The 17,595-nt window shown below is 37.6% G+C and overlaps 1 protein-coding gene across 2 annotated transcripts in view; it reads left to right on the forward strand.

Moving 5' to 3' along the window:
- The first annotated feature begins 5,787 nt into the window (after positions 1 to 5,787).
- The window catches only part of DSCAM (DS cell adhesion molecule), a 390,325-nt gene continuing 378,517 nt past the window's right edge, over positions 5,788 to 17,595 (forward strand). For both annotated transcript variants that reach the window (XM_061988625.1, XM_061988624.1), the window contains exon 1: positions 5,788 to 5,905. In XM_061988625.1, coding sequence (XP_061844609.1) covers positions 5,803 to 5,905 — 103 coding nt within the window. In that variant the 5' untranslated portion in view covers positions 5,788 to 5,802. The remainder of the gene's footprint in view (positions 5,906 to 17,595) is intronic.

Genomic DNA, 17,595 nt, shown 5'->3' on the forward strand with positions numbered 1-17,595 from the left:
ACATTATTCCGTACCAGACTTGTTTTAGAAAATCATGTCAGAATCTACTGCATTTAAGATATAGTGAGATATGTAGGTTTCTCTGTTCATGTCAAGCAAGCTTGTCAAGTTTATTTGCACTATGTGCAAATATACAGCAGAATGGTGGTATTAGTAAAGTTTCCTACCTTTTATTGGAAAACAAAATTCATATCGTATGCTGATAGGCCTACAGACAGGGTGGATTAGGAAGGTATTCGGGATGAAACCTTAGAGAACCTTTGAGCCACTTGGAGCCTTTAAGCCTATGGTGGAGACATTCAGAGGAATGAAGGTTAATCTTGTATTCTGACCAGTGCAAACTTTTTCAGTGTTAAGATTTAAGATTGGAAAAGGGACTGTAGTCTTGTGGATGGCAGAACCAAGACTGCTGTGTGATTTTTACCTAGGCTTATAGGTCTTTGTTAGATAGATCTGATCAAATGATATAAAGTATTTATTAAGTTGTATCTTATATTAAATATAAGTATGTATTATCTGGGAATTATGGGGATTTTTTCCATTGTTGGTCAATTCCTTTTATTACTTTAGAAATCATTTTGCCATGGAAAGGCTGTAAAAATAAATTTATAAATGGTAACAGATATTTCCTGTGTTCCAGGCAGAAATGTAGTTACTAGAAATTTCATGGAAGTAGATTGCTACTGGATTTTTTCTGGTCTTGCAAAGTAGAGTACCTTAGCAAATGCAAAAGTTATCAGATCTGTTTCAGTTTACACTACAAAGAAAGGGCTTTCCTATTTTACTTTTGGATGTAAACCAGTGTGTTTATTTTGTTGGTAATTTGTTCTAAGATGAGAAATGTTTTATAGAGCTTGAATTAGGATCCAGAGGTTTATCTTCTCTAGGCAGTGTACTTCACTTTGTGGCAAGTAATAGTCAAATTGGTTTTTGTCTATGTGGAACTTCTTAGGATTTCAACATCTGTTCTTTTTCTTTTTTTTTTTTTTTTTTTTGTCTTGCAGTTTTCAGTGAAGATCTACACGCCAGTCTATATTTTGTCAATGCATCTCTGCAAGAGGTAGTGTTTGCTAGCACCACAGGGACATTGGTACCCTGTCCAGCAGCAGGGATCCCCCCTGTGACGCTCAGATGGTACCTGGCAACGGGCGAGGAGATCTACGATGTCCCAGGGATCCGCCACGTCCACCCCAATGGCACTCTCCAAATTTTCCCTTTCCCTCCTTCAAGCTTTAATAACTTAATCCATGATAACACTTACTATTGCACAGCTGAAAATCCTTCAGGGAAAATCAGAAGTCAGGATGTTCACATTAAGGCCGGTAAGTATAGTCTTTATTGGGTTTAAATGGGCTTGAGGAGGGAGGAAATAAGTGTTTCAGACAGGGAGTAGCATCTACTGTGAATCAAAGATCAGCCAGAAGTGTAATCTATGAACTCTTCACAGAATTAAGTAAAGTAGTAGTATCTTCCCTTTCGTCCCTGCTTTAATTTATTTTGGTTGTGAAAAGTTAGTTTTCCAAAGACCATAATCATTTGAGCTTCTGCACAGGGTAAAATGAACTGATAATGAAATTATTAATCAGAACATGCTTACTTGTTAAAGGACTGTGAGAGGAAAAGATGCAGTCTTTGGGCTTCATGTAGAGACTGAAAGAAGAGAGGAGTGCTTGCCTAATTACATACCTTCTCATTTGAGTATATTCAGTTGCACTTTGAGAGAGAGAGAGAGAGAGACTTGAGTCCTGTGTAAGGACTCAACAACTGATATTGGTCCATAGTCAATGCTTTCTATTTAGAAGACGCAAATGAGCAGAATGATTTTGCATCTGGTTTCTGTACTAACTGTGTGCAGACTGGGTCAGCCAGTGAAGAATTATAATGGGATCAAAATCAGGCTTTTTGTTCCAACACACAAACACATGATTGCATAGTTTTTAAGGTTTTGTCTACCCATTTGAGTTAATTAAAATATTCAAACAAACAAACAAAAACTAGTCGGGGAGCTGACCTTGGCTAATGCAAATCCTCATAACCTCTTTGATGTTGATGGAGCTACAATAGTCTTTTCTCAGAAGAGAAGTATCTTTCCTTTGGAGATAGGGCCTTCACAGGAGTTACGTAGGGAAAACTGAACGGTTGATAAGTAGATTTGTCTGACTCTCTTATTTAAAAAGAGGATATATTCTCTTCTTCTTAATGATAAATTAATATTCAGAGATCCATAGTCTGTAGACAATTCGAAGGCAAGAACGAAAAATAAATTTCCATGAAGTTCACATGTCTTCTTACATTTTTTGTCCAGAAAGTGGGGTTTCTTGTACAAGAGATGATTAGTAGAAGCAAGTTCATGTTATATGTATGTGGAGCTCCTATAATAGCCTATGCTTCTGAGAATGTTTAGCTGTCCACAGATAAAAAAGTTTGAAGATCAAAGATTAATGAGAATAGATAGTAACCTACTTGATATTTTGAACTCTATTCTGGTTTTTTTTGTGCTTTTGTTTTTACTTTAATGGATTTATGAGCAAGTTGTCTGACAGAATTATATTTAGAGAGAATATAGTAATTTTTTGTCCTTTGTAGATTTGTTAATGCATCTCAATTTTGAGCTTCTTTTGAGAAGCCTTTTTTTTTTCCAGTATTAGTTTCCAATTTTTCTGTTTCTTAGATAAACAAATGCGGTGATGTAGAGGAGGCTAGGACTTGCAACGCTACTAGCTAAGGCTGTGGATTTGTATTCATTTAGTTGTAAAAGTATATGATATGGATGACATGATGCAACTATGTCCATTGCTCAGTATTTATCTATGAAAACCAAAACAAGGTCTTCCTCTTCTGCTTGAGAAATAAACTTTGTATATGGAAGAACTTGAAAAAAGGGCTTTTCAGTAGGTGGTTGTAGCTGTTTGACTCATAATCAAGTCAGACATTCCACTTTTACTCCTTTGCCTTCCCTTTTAAGCATTTTACCCTACATAAATTCATTTCTCCATAAGAGTCTATTTCTCAGTTAAACTGAAGTTTGGATAGCAAGTTAAACAAATACCCTTCCTTCATATGAATTGATACTGTGTGTCAGAACTGGCTCTGTGCCTGGTGGCAGACAATAGCTACTAGTGAATGTCTTTTCCAAAGGCTTGTGTAATTCCCCCCTAATATAGGAAAATAGAGTTTTTAAGTGTCTTCTGTGGATGATAGAAAGTGTATTTTATGTTCAGACTATAAACTCAGTGTTGCCCAGATATGAAGAGATAAACTTCATTTGTTTGTGTGTTACTTTCAGTTACATTTCTGTTCATTTGAAATCTGCACACAGTTGTAGATTGGCCCTAATTAGCATGATTTTGGGGAGGCCTTTTCTATCTTTCTTCTTTATCTCCTCCTTTCAGTGTCCTCCAACAGCAATAGGATTTCCTAGGAATACAGAAACAATGAGTGAAGCATCTGATCATAGCATAGTCATACAAAGACTAATATAGCTCTGCTCATTCTTGCAAACAGCTTTGAGAAAGTCAGAAACTCATTTACCCGCTTTCCAAAGAATATGGCTAGCAAATAGAAGAGTTCCAGCTCAAAGATTATTATACTTGGAGGGTTTTTTGCATATAATGCAATACACATCCACAAACTCCCCAAAACCATAACCCCCACACCTAGACACTCAAATCTTTTCCAGCCTAGTCCCATGTGATATATATATAGATTATACGTGTAACTATGTATATCTCCATTTAATCCTCAAGCTTTCCTGTGCAATTATGGCAGGGAAAAATGTATCTTTTTAGCAAAGGCTGAAATTCTCATGCAAATTCATGCCTTGAGGACTTGAGATTTTAAAGAAAAAAAATTAATCAGCAAGTCATTAATGGGAACTGGCGAAACCATGATCTGCAAATAACCGAGGGTCCTCTGAAATTGCAATACCGTAAAGTTTTTAAGCAAAGTAATGCATAAACCTCTTTTCAATTTTGTGTTTGCTTTCACTGAAGTGATCAACTGGGCAGATTTTCAAAATGGTGAACTGCTCTGGAAAAAAATAAAAATACCTTTAGCAGTATGTTAGATCATTGCTGCTAAACAAGTCTTTTCTGTAAATGATGGTTGAAGCATGAGCATTAAACAAAAGTCAGCCTCATTAGGATGATCTATGTGCCATTTCTTCCACCACAGAACAAGATTAGAGGACTACTTCATCACAGGACAGCCAGTGTTGTAAAGTCACTGCACTGAAGGTGCTTATAATGTCAGATCAGTACTTCTAAGATTTAAAAAAATAGATAATTTTTTAAAAAAACCTAATGATGTCCATTATATCACAGAAAATATTTTTTTAATTAAAAACATAATTTAATTTAGAATTAAATGTATTTACTTTTTGTTAGAGTTCCAACTCTTATTTTACTGCAGTCTATTGGATTGGAGAACTTCAGTTTTAAAATTATAAATGGGGCTGATATTCCAGTGCTCCTGGTGTACAGAAATACTTTTGTAAATTCTGCAAAGAATTTACAGACTCTTTAGTCTAGAATCAGTGTGACTAAATGTAATTGATAGAGCTTAGTATTTGTTTGTGGGCAGGATATGCAGGCAAGAAATGTCACTGTTATGTGTCAGTTCAGCATTGCTGACTTGATTACACTGCTGCACTTGGGTTGTTCTTCCCAATAACTTTTGCCCTCAGGCATATGTGTGCCTCAGATCCACATGTCATTTTCCAGTGCATTCATCCCTATTTTCTTGGAAACTGTCACATCAAGATGTATGACTTTGTTTACCACACCAAGATACATAATTATGTTGGCCATGGTGATTTTCCTTTTTTGCACCTTGACCTTACAGTGCTGTGAAGAGTCTGTGTTGCTGCTTGTTCTTCCTGTCTTACCTGTATACTTCTTGTAGTAGACAACATCTGTTTCTTATCTGTCCTGCCATCTTCTCCATAAACTGTTGTTCACAGGATTTTTCACTGAATTATTTAATTGTCAGGATTTTCCTTCTTTTATTCTACTCTTTGCAACTGCCTCTCAGCTCAGGTATTAATTTGGTGTGAAGGAATTCTCCAGTTGTTATTTTTTCCTTTGCCCATTGAATTGATTCTTCTAGATGCTAAACAAACCATATCCTGAATCTAAATGCCCTCATACTCCTTTTTAAAGCAAATCTGAATCATAGTTTCTCTTTTCTTACCATTATTTCTTTCAGCACTGATCAACTGAATGTAGCTCTTTCGTTACCTACTATCATTTCTTGGTGTTTTTCAGACACCTTGCTTTTTCTCTGGCTGTCACCTCCATCGATTTTTCTTCTTTGCTTGTCATTTTTTCAAAATCCTAAGTGACACTAACCTTCTTTTCTACCTTCTGGATATCTAATTCACACACAGTATTTATATGTACTTAGTACTCTTTGATAGAAAAAAAACCCCAAATTGTGATGGGAAGTGTGGCATGAGAATTTAGACAAGTAACAGAAGATGTATCATCATTTACCCATATAAATGTGCAGTTCTTACAAAAGTGCGTCTCATTGGCCTCAGAATTAGGTAAGGGTGAAATGCAGATTTTGAGGAAACAAAGATCTCTGAGTACTTTCATATGAATTTGCAATTAGCTGTGCAAAAACTACAGAATTTACTGGGACAAAAGAATTCACAACCTGAGTAGCCTTCTTGGGGAGACTTTGCAAGGCTAACTGGGGAAGTAGATGGGATATATGATTCCAGTTTATTTAATGGAATTTCTTTTTCTGTCTTTAGTTTTACGGGAACCCTATACAGTCCGTGTGGAGGACCAGAAAGCCATGAGAGGCAATGTAGCAGTGTTCAAGTGCATTATCCCCTCCTCTGTGGAGGCATACATCACTGTTGTCTCATGGGAGAAAGACACAGTCTCGCTTGTCTCAGGTAGGCTGTTACAGCTTTCTTTTTCCACTTGGCAATGGCAGCTATGGTTCCTGTTTTTTCCCCCCAAATGCCTGATGTTTACTTTGAGTCAATTATAGCTGAATAGTGTATCGTCTTTCCAGTAATGTATTTCACGTTAGCATTCCTACATTCCTGTGACTCTGTGTGACATGAAGATTTTAGACAGCCCTACTTTTTCTAGCATGCTTGAGGGGAAAATAAACATGTTTTTTGTTTTCTACCAGACATAAAACTAGCTTTCTCTTGTGGTGCCAGTGGATTCACATTTTAACTTTGATAAGGAACTTCTACTTGCCAAAGAAATTTGAGTGTTGTAAAGCATGTGTTAGATTGCAATTGTGTTTTAGTAGTAATGGTAGTCATGGATTAGAAGAAATCCCATGTTGAAATTTGTTTGGTTATGTTTAAATGAGGTATGTAATAGGTATTTATATTTTCATAGTATTTTAATCTCAAATATTTTCTAGAGATTTAAGCACATGGTAAACTGTGCTGCAAGATGTACATCTTGAAGTGAAACACAATGAAGTGAAACAATCTATTCTAAAGCAGTTATATGCATTAATCTATTTACTGACAAAATGAGGAAATTTGAGACATTGTTCAGAAAATACAGGGAATTCAGGCAAAGAATATCCAACATTTTAAAGCATCAATATTGTAAGAAATTCACAGTAGAAAGCATGTGTGGGAAAAATATTTTCAGTACAGTACATATCTAAATTATATATTACAATGCAGCTGTTGTTACTCACACACATGATTTATGTGTGCAGAAATTTGAAATATATTGTTCCAAGGTAATGCAGAATGGAAAAAAATAGGTAAAGTTAAATGTTGCTGCAGAGTATATTTAAGAATCTATTTGTGTTTATTGTCCTATAACATGTGGAAATGTGTGTACTTCTCAGTGTGTTAATAATCTTTCCTTTCTGACAAATGTGTCATTAATGGATATATCTATGTTTCTATATGACTCATTATAGATTTTATTTCTCTATGTTTTTTATTGATTCCTTATATAAGATTGTTCTGTTTTTTAAAAAAATATATTTCACATGCTTTCCAAGGATTTGGTAGATACTTCAGTACTATGTAATTAATGATCAGTTATCCTATGCTACTACTGCACCGTTTAATCTCCATAAATGCAGTTCCCTGTTATGCTCTTGGATTTTAATATGGTATACTGTTTTTGTCATTGAGCAACTGAAACTGAGTGTTTCCGGGAGAGATCCCTAATACCTGAACTGTAGAACTCTCAAATGCTTCAGCCAACGTAGTTAGGTCAGAGCTGTATTTAAATATGCAAATAAGCTCTCAATTATTCTGTATCTAATGATATTGAACTATGAATAAGTTTGTCTAAACTATGATTAAAAATGTCTAATGCAACAGTGGATGACTGTGTTTGCTTCATCTTAAGATAGGCTTCTACATGATGCATATACATCTGTACGTGTGAGTATTGGCTGGAGGAAAAAACCATGGATACTTGCATGGTTAGCTACTTTAATATTTTTTTTAAAGTTTATTCATTCTGTGTAGTAAGAAAACATGCATATTTTCTCTGTTAACACAGATTACCTCCTCTCAGTCTGGGTTGTTTTTTGTTGTTGGTTTTTTTTTTTGGTTTGTTTTGTTTTCATTTGAGCATTAGTACCTAGTAGCTATGTGATATCTTTGAGTGGCTCAATCTTTCACTTCATGCAGGAATCAGGAATAGGACACACGTATCTCTGTAACTGCTGCTTTAGGGAAGAAAGTGGCATTTCTGCAGACTGTCATGACCGATACTTTAAGATAATTTCATTCTGGTTATTCTGTGTCAATTTTAATCCCAAACTTTTGTATGCAATAATAAAATAATAATAAAATAATCAAAGTGTGCAATAATATTTATCCATATGGACTTTTTTTTTACTTAATGCAGCTTCTGTCTGTGGCTGATTAGGTTACAATCATTAAAAATCTATTACAGGTTTCAACACAGTTTCTAAATTGTCTCAAAATCCCTTAATTTGACAGAAATCTAAATAGGTATAAAATGTAATTAGTTAAAACTAATGCTATTAAAAATCTCAGTTCATCATATTGGATCATATCACAGAAAAGACTTTTGTTTCAGAGATGAAATCAAAGGTTAGATTATAGGTCAATGCTATCCATCATGCAAGGCCAAAAGCAAGGCAGGAAAACACTTCTACAGGTTAACCACAATGATTGCAAGATTTGTTTGTTCACTATTTATACTCTTTAACCCCAACTTAATAATGTGAGCATTTAAAACCCAGAACCAACACGTCTCATAAAACAATTGCCTTAATTTTTACCCATAATCAATTTTGCAATAATCTGGCCAAGAACTCAAATGGTAGATATTGATCAAACCTGTCTTCTTCGAATGCTGGTGCTGATGAATAGGATACAAGACATAACGTGACTATTGAGCTGTTTTCTACTGATGATCAATATTCTAAGGAAATGCTTATACAGCCACTGCTAGCATGGGTTTTGTTTTTTGTCAGTGTGCTAAATCTGATTCACTGGTGTAGTTTTTATCTTGATGTGTAATACTGGAAAACATCCAGTTCTGATTTGTTTTGTTCTTGGTTTATTAATATAACTGATTTATTGGTTGCTCATTAACATCAGCAAAAATGAGAGCCATGTTGAGGAGAAACTTCTAGTGTGAAAGAGCAAGAATATTAAAATATAAGCACAGAGTGAGAGTTATTGTAGTTTAAGGGGGATAAGGCTTTTATGGGAAAACTAAATAGTGTTTCCTTCAAAAGAAAGACAAAGAAAAGAGAAAAAGAAAAGGGGAGACAGAAACAAAAGATGAGAACACCATTTTCACTGAGTGATATATCCATTTCAAACAGAAGACAGAAATTGACTCCGAAGCTTCCACCTCACAGGAGTAAATGGGAGACTTCTTATGATAGGAAGCAGGGTAGCTTTTCAGTGAGGAATCTCCATATGCAAGTCATCCAACAGAGAAGACTTTTTTTTTTTTTTTAAAGTGCAATACTTCCAAGTACAATATAGAGTATTTCATATGTCTGTCCATCTGTAGTTCCATTCTGACTACTAGGATAGATCTGTAGATGAATCAGAACGCTTTATTTCAGCTGTTACTTGCTGTTCTAGATACTAGTTCTCAAGTAAATTTATCTTTTTTTAAAAAAAAAAAATTGATTTTACTTTCATACTGTAAAAAAAAAATCAAGCTTTTTAGAAAGAGTGTTTAAGAAGCATATTCTTAAATGGAATGATGAGATGATGAGGGTTTTTTTGCTCTTGCACAGTGTACTATCCTGGATTTATCTGCTTTTGTCTGTATGCCTAGTTCCGAGAGAGCACAGTGATGTCCTTAGCAATCAAAATGTGTAATAAATACAGCTGGGCAAAAGCATCTTCTGTTTCCTGGCTGTGATTTTTGTTATGCCTCCAGGTTATTGTAAAGTAATTGGGAATTGAAACATATAAAGACATATTACTAGAGCATTTCCAAGGAGTGGCCCGATAGGTCAGACTCCCTGTTCAGTAAAGGTGGGGGTGCTCATGTTTGAAACTAGAAATAAGGAATTCTATGAAGTCTCCAAGTGCAAGCACAGCTGTGGGCTGGTAAGGTGTGCATGTGCTTATCTATGTCAGAGGAACAGCTAAATAATTCAGGTTTTGCTCCTGCACTTTCTTTCAATCTGAGAGTAAATCTGAGGCCAAAAAGCTTTTTCAAGGTGTCCTGTAGGGGCCAAGTTAGTGGGGAAAAAAGATTTTTAAAGGGAGGCAAAACCAATTATTTGAATGAATCTCTTTCAGAGAAAAGTAGAAAACCTCAAGTTCCAAAAACAAGTACACATAAATATTTTCATAGTGGAAAGATCCATTTTGAATAATAATTGTTTGATTTCAGGGTTCAGCCATCTCTACTAAATATAGCTGTGTTACAAACTCTCATGATAGACAAGGAAGGCAGCAGACCTCTGCAGCTGTCAATCTGCTACAAATGATTAAGTGCATCTTATTTGCCCATCTGTGTCTTCTAGTAAAAGCAATCAAACTTTCCAATGGTGTGTATCTTGCCTAACGATCTCTGAGATGCTGTCAGAGTAGAGGGACCAACAGTAACTCTGAGAAGGCTTAAGGGGCTCAGAGCTGGTTATTGATGTACCAAGCTCTACAGCTGTAACTTCTGTTTTCTGAACATCCTTCTTTTCTGAAGAGCTGAATACTGTCACTGAGCTGAATCTGAAATTCACTTGAATGATAATAAGTAGTGTAATGATGTGCAGTTTTCTTTTGTATTGGCAAATGACTCCTATGCATTTTCATTAGATGATACTAAACTCAAAAGCTTAAATAATACTAGAAAATTGTATCACCAACAGTTGTGTATGTCTTGCTCAAAGGTCAGGTTTCCTTTCCTGCTTACTGCTTTCCCTCACAAACCATTCCCAAAGAAAGAGACTTTTGAAATTGGCTTTGTGTTGACCTTGTAACCACTGGAAACAGCCTAGGCCCTGCAGTACCAAATAGTGCAGCAAAGTATGTTTTTGTAACAGCCACAAAAACAAGATACAAGAGTTTAGAAAGTGCCACGATACAGGCTGTGCTTCTGCTCAAGCAACTGCAAGACAGAGAGGAGACTGCTGCTTTCTTTAGCAGTATTTCTTCTCATACAGAACAGTGAATCTGGACTGGAAGGGAAAGTAAAGACAAAATAACTGCTGATTCTGCTCTGCCTAGGTGAAAGCAAAGAGTAGAGTCCGTTCATGTGTTAATTAGTCCCAGAGAGAGCAAAGGATGGGTGTGGTTACAGGGGAAGGAGGGGAGAAAAGGATTATTAAAAATAAAGGTCAATGTAAAGGATCAGCAAAGAGGAGAATGAAGAGCAGATGGAAACAAAGAGAAAGGCTGAAGAATTAAATTGGGCTTGTCACTACATACTGTACTTCTGTTATGAATGCCTTCTATCCTGATGCTGATAACTAGGAGGGATTTTGAGTTTTCCATGTATCTGAATAGCTTAGTGCCAAGAGCAAGATCATGAATAGGTTCATGCCCTGACCTTTCTGAATTCCCATTTTCCTGTCTAATGACATACCATGCAAGAATCTGTCTGATTTATACAGTGTGACTGCTTAAAAAAGGTAGAAAAGCAGAGAGACAGATAATAACGACTGTGCACAATGGCATATTTAAATCTGCACTGAAAGAATAGCAGCTTTGAGGGAAAGGTGCTAAGCATGAATGGAACATGGTTCCCTGAAGGATATGATTGACATGCAGATGACAGCTGATGAGCCTTCCAGACAGCATACTTTCGGCCAGAAATTAGACACACTGGACCACAGCTTGAGAAGTGTCACTGATGTACTATGACCTACATTTGATGTAATGAATTGCATTATTTATTTACACGCAGTTCCTCAAGACTTGTCTTTAAAAGGCTCAGGGGCTCTTGCATCTCTTTCTGCAGAAAGGGCTTTTCTGAATTGCTGTGGCTGACAGTCAGAAGTCAGTGTTTGCTGGTAGTTATCACGTGGTGGCATCTAAAATATAGCATTGCAGTTTTTGTTTGTGCTGGGGTTTGGAGATTATAGCAGAGGTTCAGTTTACAGAGAGCGATCACTGTTTTTTCAGACATGATTTTTGTACATAGTGGAAAAAAAAATTCTCTCTCTTTATGAAGAGTGGTCCTGTATTCAGAATTAGATCAGCCTCGACTGCAGTGACTATGGGATGATGGACTTCAAGATCCTATGTGGAAGAAGCAGAACACCAAGCCAGGTTGTGACCCTGAACTTGAGGTGAGACAGCTTTGACCTCTTCAAAACAGCTTCTTGGAAGAACCTTATGAGTCAGGATTCCAGATGTGCCCAAGAAAGCTGGTTGATCTTCAAGCGCCACTTCCTCCAAGCCCAAGGTCAGTGTGTCTCCACAAGTAGAAAATCAGTAAGAGGAGGCAAGAGGCCTAAGTGGTTGAAAAAAGAATTACTGGAACTTCTGAGGGAGAAGAATGAAATCTCTGTAAAGTGAAAAAAGGGCCTGGTTGGTTGGAAGAATATAGGAATATTGCAAGAGTATGCAGGGATGAAATCAGGAAGGCCAGAGCCCTTTTGGAATTAAAACTGGCAAGGGAAGTAAAGGAAAATAAGAAGGATTTTTTTAAATACATCAGCAGCAAAAGGAAGATTAGGGAGACTGTGAGCCCACTGATGAACATGGAGGGTGTCCTGGTGATGGAAGATGCAGAGATGGCAGAACTACTAAATGCCTTCTTTGCTTCAGTCTTTACTGCGAAGCCTGACTGTCAGGAAGCCCAATCCAGTAGGGATAGTAGGGTATTCTGGAGAGCAGAATACTTTCGCTGGGTGGATGAGGATGGAGTTGGAGACTACAACTCCATCCTCATTACTACTTCAGCAAGGCTTTTGACACTGTTTCCCCATATGTGCTTATTGAAAAGATCAGTAAGTATGGGTTGGATGAGTGGATATTGAGGTGGATCAAGAACTGGCTGAATGACAGAGCCCAGAGGGTGGTGATCAACAGAGCTGAGTGACCAGTGGGGTTCCACAGGGGTCAGTTCTGGGGCCAGTCTTGTTCAACATCTTCATCAATGACCTGGATGAGGGGACAGAGTGTACCCTCAGCAAGTTGGCTGATGACACCAAACTGGGAGGACTGGCTGATTCCCCAGAAGGCTGTGCTGCCATTCAGCGGGATCTCGACCGGCTTGGGAGTTGGGCAGAGAGGAACCTCATGAGGTTCAATAAGGAGAAGTGCACCTCAGGAGGAACAAGCCCATGCACCAGTACAGGCTAGGGGTTGACCTACTGGAGAGCAGCTCTGCAGAGAGAAACGTAGAAGTCCTGATTAATAATAAGCTAACCATGAGCCAGCAATGTGCCCTCGTGGCCAAGAAGGCCAATGGCATCCTGGGATGCATCAAGAAGAGTGTGCAAAGCAGGTCAAGTGAGGTTCTCCTCCCCCTCTACTCTGCCCTGATGAGGCCTCATCTGGAGTCCTGTGTCCAGTTCTGGGCTCCCCAGCTCAAGAGAGATGGGGAACTTCTGGAGAGAGTCCAGTGCAGGGCCACTGAGAAAAGGCTGTGAGACCTGGGGCCGTTCAGCCTGGAGAAGATGAGACTGAGGAGGGACCACTGAGTGTAATCTACTTTCTGCCAGAAATATGTCAGTGAGATATGTCTGCTATTCAAAGTAGTGGTAGCACACAGAAAGAAAAGCAGTCAAATCCCTGAATGCGCTGCTGAGCTTCCTCGACTCCCTGGAAAGCTAATGTGAATAGTGTTCTGTAATGCTCAGGTCAGACTGTAGGTTTGCTGTTAGAGAAGTGTTTTTTTTTGAAGAATTGTAAAGTTCTCTTGCTCATCTTTAAAGACAATATATTGCTTCTTCACTTTCTGTTTCAACAAGGTTATTTTCCTAAGGGACCTAGGAAAAAGTAATTTACTACATTATTTAAGAAATGTCTAGTTATCTGCATTATTTCTGAGAGCACTCTTCTTTTAAGAGAAGAATGTTTTATAATCCTAGAAAGTGGAGATCATAAAAACTTGTCACTTCCTTTTTGGGCAAACACTTTTCACGCTCTCCTTTGGTTCATTGTACACTGAGATTGTAACAGAAGAAAGACCTTTCCTCTGGCTACTCTGCAGCCTTTGCTCTGTGTTTGTGTCCTATTCTGTCACATCAGAGTATTTTGATGAGATGAATAATTCTAAAATTATGGCTCTGTGATCAATAGGAATTGGATGCAAGGATTTCAACAGCTTTGTGGGAGGCGGGAGTGACTCAAGGGTTGAACGAAAAACACAAAGTGAGCAGTACACTTGCAAGCAAATAAATGGTTTCTGATCACTTTATCAGCACAGGGAAGCGTGCATATGAAGCAAGATGTTAATATCAAAGGCTATTGTTTTTGCATGTAGAGGGAATTTGGAGATTTTCCTCAGCCTGACTAGATGGTCTGGCTGCCCTGAGTGTGTAGAACATTGACAGCTATAAGAGATGGAGAAGAAAAATGTGTTTAAGTGGGATGTCATGGTGCTTAAAGTGCAGAAATAAAAATTTGCTATCTCCCACTACATCCTACAATTTTAGTGCTAGTAGTGTTCACAAATAGTAGCAGTGTTTTTGGCATTTCAGTAACAAAGTGTGTCTGGGCAAGTGTATCGTAAATTTTTTCCCCTCTGTTGCTGATCTGCCGTGGATAACCCTCCATTTCCATCAATTAGAGGGATTCTTCCCCTCTACTCCCTTTAAAACGAATGAAAAAAAAGCCTCGCAAAAGCCCCCAACCTCCCAGTCCTCTTTTGTTTTTTTTTTTTCTCGACCCTTTATTTTTTTTTCTCTACTAACACAAAGGACACAAAAACTTGATTGGATTCAGGCCCCTTTTAGAATTGTTTCTTGTGCTTTTGTGAGTTAAAGCCTCCTTCCTCCTCTCTCTCTTTAACTCTGCTTTCTGTGTTAAGGCTTCAAGTATTTGTGTATTTTTTTCCATATATATGCTTTTTTCTCTCTGTATCCATGAGTATGTGTATACAGATATATATGCATGATACATACATATATGTATATATGATCACCTATCACATCTCTCTATGGGCCTAACTGTTATGTTTTATCACCTTGTTATTGATGTTGCCAGTCATGAAGAGGTTTCTTTCAGCATGGCTGAATTCAGTGGCACAGTTAATCTCTCACTGGAAATATCTGTGTCATGTTATTTTCTCTCCAGATGTACTTGAATTTTCTTTCATTTTCCTGATCTGAATCCCATTTTATCATCTGGCCAGCTTTTTCTAGCTCCCTCAGTTACTGTAATATTAATTCTCTCTGGGGTTTGTAAAACCTTCAAATAAATATGGGCTGCATTTTAATTAACTTGATGTTTACCAGATCTTTATTAAAGGTGAAATAAGAGCAGACTGGCTGCTAACCTTCACAGGCGTTCACTTAACATTTTTTTCATTTTGTCTTTGCTCTTTGTTTACAATTCTTCAGGCAGTTTTTGGTTCATCTTTTTTTCCTTGAATATTTGAAGCAATATTTTTATTGCTTTGTTTTGAGAAGCATAATTTTTTTGGATCTGATTTGTAGACCGCAAAGCTCACTGCTATCAGATTTGGTGTAAAAGGATTAGGAGCTAGAATGTATTTCAGTGAATCAGTATGCTGGTTTTGGGTCTAATTTCATTATTTATTTTCATTTTAAAAAACAGAATAATTTTCTTCCATATAAATCTGCTCTGCTGGTGGCTTGTGATCTTGTCACCTTCCTAAATGGTAGTGGATAAGTAGATGACCACATGAAGCATTATAGGCTTGAGATTTCCCATCAAAACCCTATGTAAGCTGAGCAAACAGCCAATGAACTCTGACAGTTTTGATATGAGGGGACAAAATTGATGCATAAGATTCATTTACTGAGTGCATGCTTCATGACCCAGAATGCTTTATACCATACAGCTTTTACTTGTGTATGTGGTTTACCTACACTCTGAGAGGGGTGGAATACTACAAGTACCACCAGCCATGATTTGTTGTTGTTGTTATTTTTGGTACATCAAGGCAATATCCACAGGTGACATAGAGAAGAAACAGTATTTTCCAGTCTTCTGTGTTGTACCACGTAACTGATTTCAGCTAAAACTTCATTGTGGAGTAGATAAACCTGCGATGGCCATACAGATTGGCTTGTTTTCCTTGTTGAGATTCCCATTTTAATTGAAAGGCTTATTAGAAGAAAGACTCATTAGAAAGAATTAGAAGTACCTATCTGGTTGTCATGGTTTAATCCCAGACAGCAAATAAGCATAATGCAGACGCTTGCTCATTCCTCTCCCTCTTAGTGGGATGAAAACAAGAAGCAGAAGAGAAACACCAAACAAGTTGTGGTTTGAGATAAGAGTAATCTAATTTATTAACAAATAAACTAAAATATAATAATAAAATATCTAGTAATAGTTGTAATGAAAAGGCATAGAACAAAAAGAGATAGAAATAAACCCCCTAAAAAATAAAAAACTACCCCAAATGCCTCTAAACCCCAAAAACCCAACAAAACCCAATGCAATTCTTCACCACCTGCTGACTTATTCTCAAGCAGCAATCTGCTCCTCCCCAGCAGCTCCTCTGAGTTTCCATATTGGGCGTAATGTTCTATGACATGGAATACTCATTTGGTTAGTTTGAGTCAGTTGTCCTGTCTGTGCTCCCTCTGAATTTCATGTGCACAGCCTGCCTGGCAGAGCCTAGGAAACCAAAAAGTCATTCCCTTAGGGTAAGTACTACTTAGCATCAACGAAAACATCAGTGTGTTATCAACATTTTTCTCACACAAAATCAAAACCACAGTGCTGTATCAGCTACTAAGAAAATGAATGCTTTCCCAGCTGAAACCAGGACACTAGTTGTATCTCTGTTTTTTCACCTGAGTATTGCTATAATGGCATATTTTAATTGCAAGTATGCTTTCTTGTTGGTTAAAGAGTAGTATGAATGCTAGGGATCTGTTGGGTATAATCAAGTGAATTTTTCACGCCTCTGATGTGGTGTTTGAGCTCGAGCTGTGTAACTGCACAGGGACAGACACTCTGTCCTGCTGTGGAAAGGAAGCAGATACAAAGGCTAAACATTACATGTTATAAATAGCTACTATAACAAAATGTCTTTGGTTTTTCCAGAGAACTTAAAAGCTCACCAGTTTCTTATAAAAGTGAGAGTACAGAAGAAGAAAGATTGAACGGTTTAGATGTTTTCTTCCACTCTCAAAATTACATTATAACTGCAATTACAGATAATTTTCATGGCAAAAGTAGCCTACTGGTTTGTTAGTTCATGTTTGTTTGGCTTGAAATAAGCTCTGCGTGTTTTTACCATACACTACTGATGTTGAATGAGTTGAAATGTTTACTGCAGACCATGGAAATCGACGTGATGCCATGCTTTCAGCTGGAGGAGTGTGATCCACACAGACCTGTAAACAGAAACAGGTCAGCAGGATTAAGCAAGAAAAAAAAAAATCAATAAATCTTTGAATTAATCATACAGCTGCCAGAGAGAATTATGGGTGCAAGAACTGAAGGATGTAGGTATATCTATGGCATTGTGTCCTTTTGTTTTCTAAGCGTGCAAGTTTTCTTTCCCCTACCACTGTCTGAACAGCTTTTCATTTTAAAGTAATTTCATTTGGATCACAGAAATCCCTCTTATTTTCTCTCTCTGCACTGCCACTTTTCTCCCTGACTATTCTGCGCACTCAATATGAATTAATACAGGAATTTCACCTCCACATAAAACTAAGACTGCACATCTTGTGCAGTGAATTGGACTGAGAGCAACTGCTGCTTCAGTGAACAGAGGAGTTAAAAATTCATGCTAGCGCTGATGATGTCTCAGGTGAGCAGCGTCCTTATTGAGCCCTTCTGCAGCAGTGCAACTGGGGGATAAGCCCTGCCCTGGACAGGGCTAAATGCCCCCCAAACCTGGGCCAGATCCTCCTTACAGGCAGATAAACATCACTAACAAGAGGGAGTGTTTCATACCCTGCTCTCTGAAGCTGGACAGCAATCAGATGCAACCATGGAGAACTAAAAAGGCAGCTCAGAGGGAGTGATTTGACACTAGGGATATG

The sequence above is a fragment of the Colius striatus genome, chromosome 1, assembly GCF_028858725.1.
Source record: "Colius striatus isolate bColStr4 chromosome 1, bColStr4.1.hap1, whole genome shotgun sequence".
NCBI classification, from domain to species: Eukaryota; Metazoa; Chordata; class Aves; order Coliiformes; family Coliidae; genus Colius; species Colius striatus.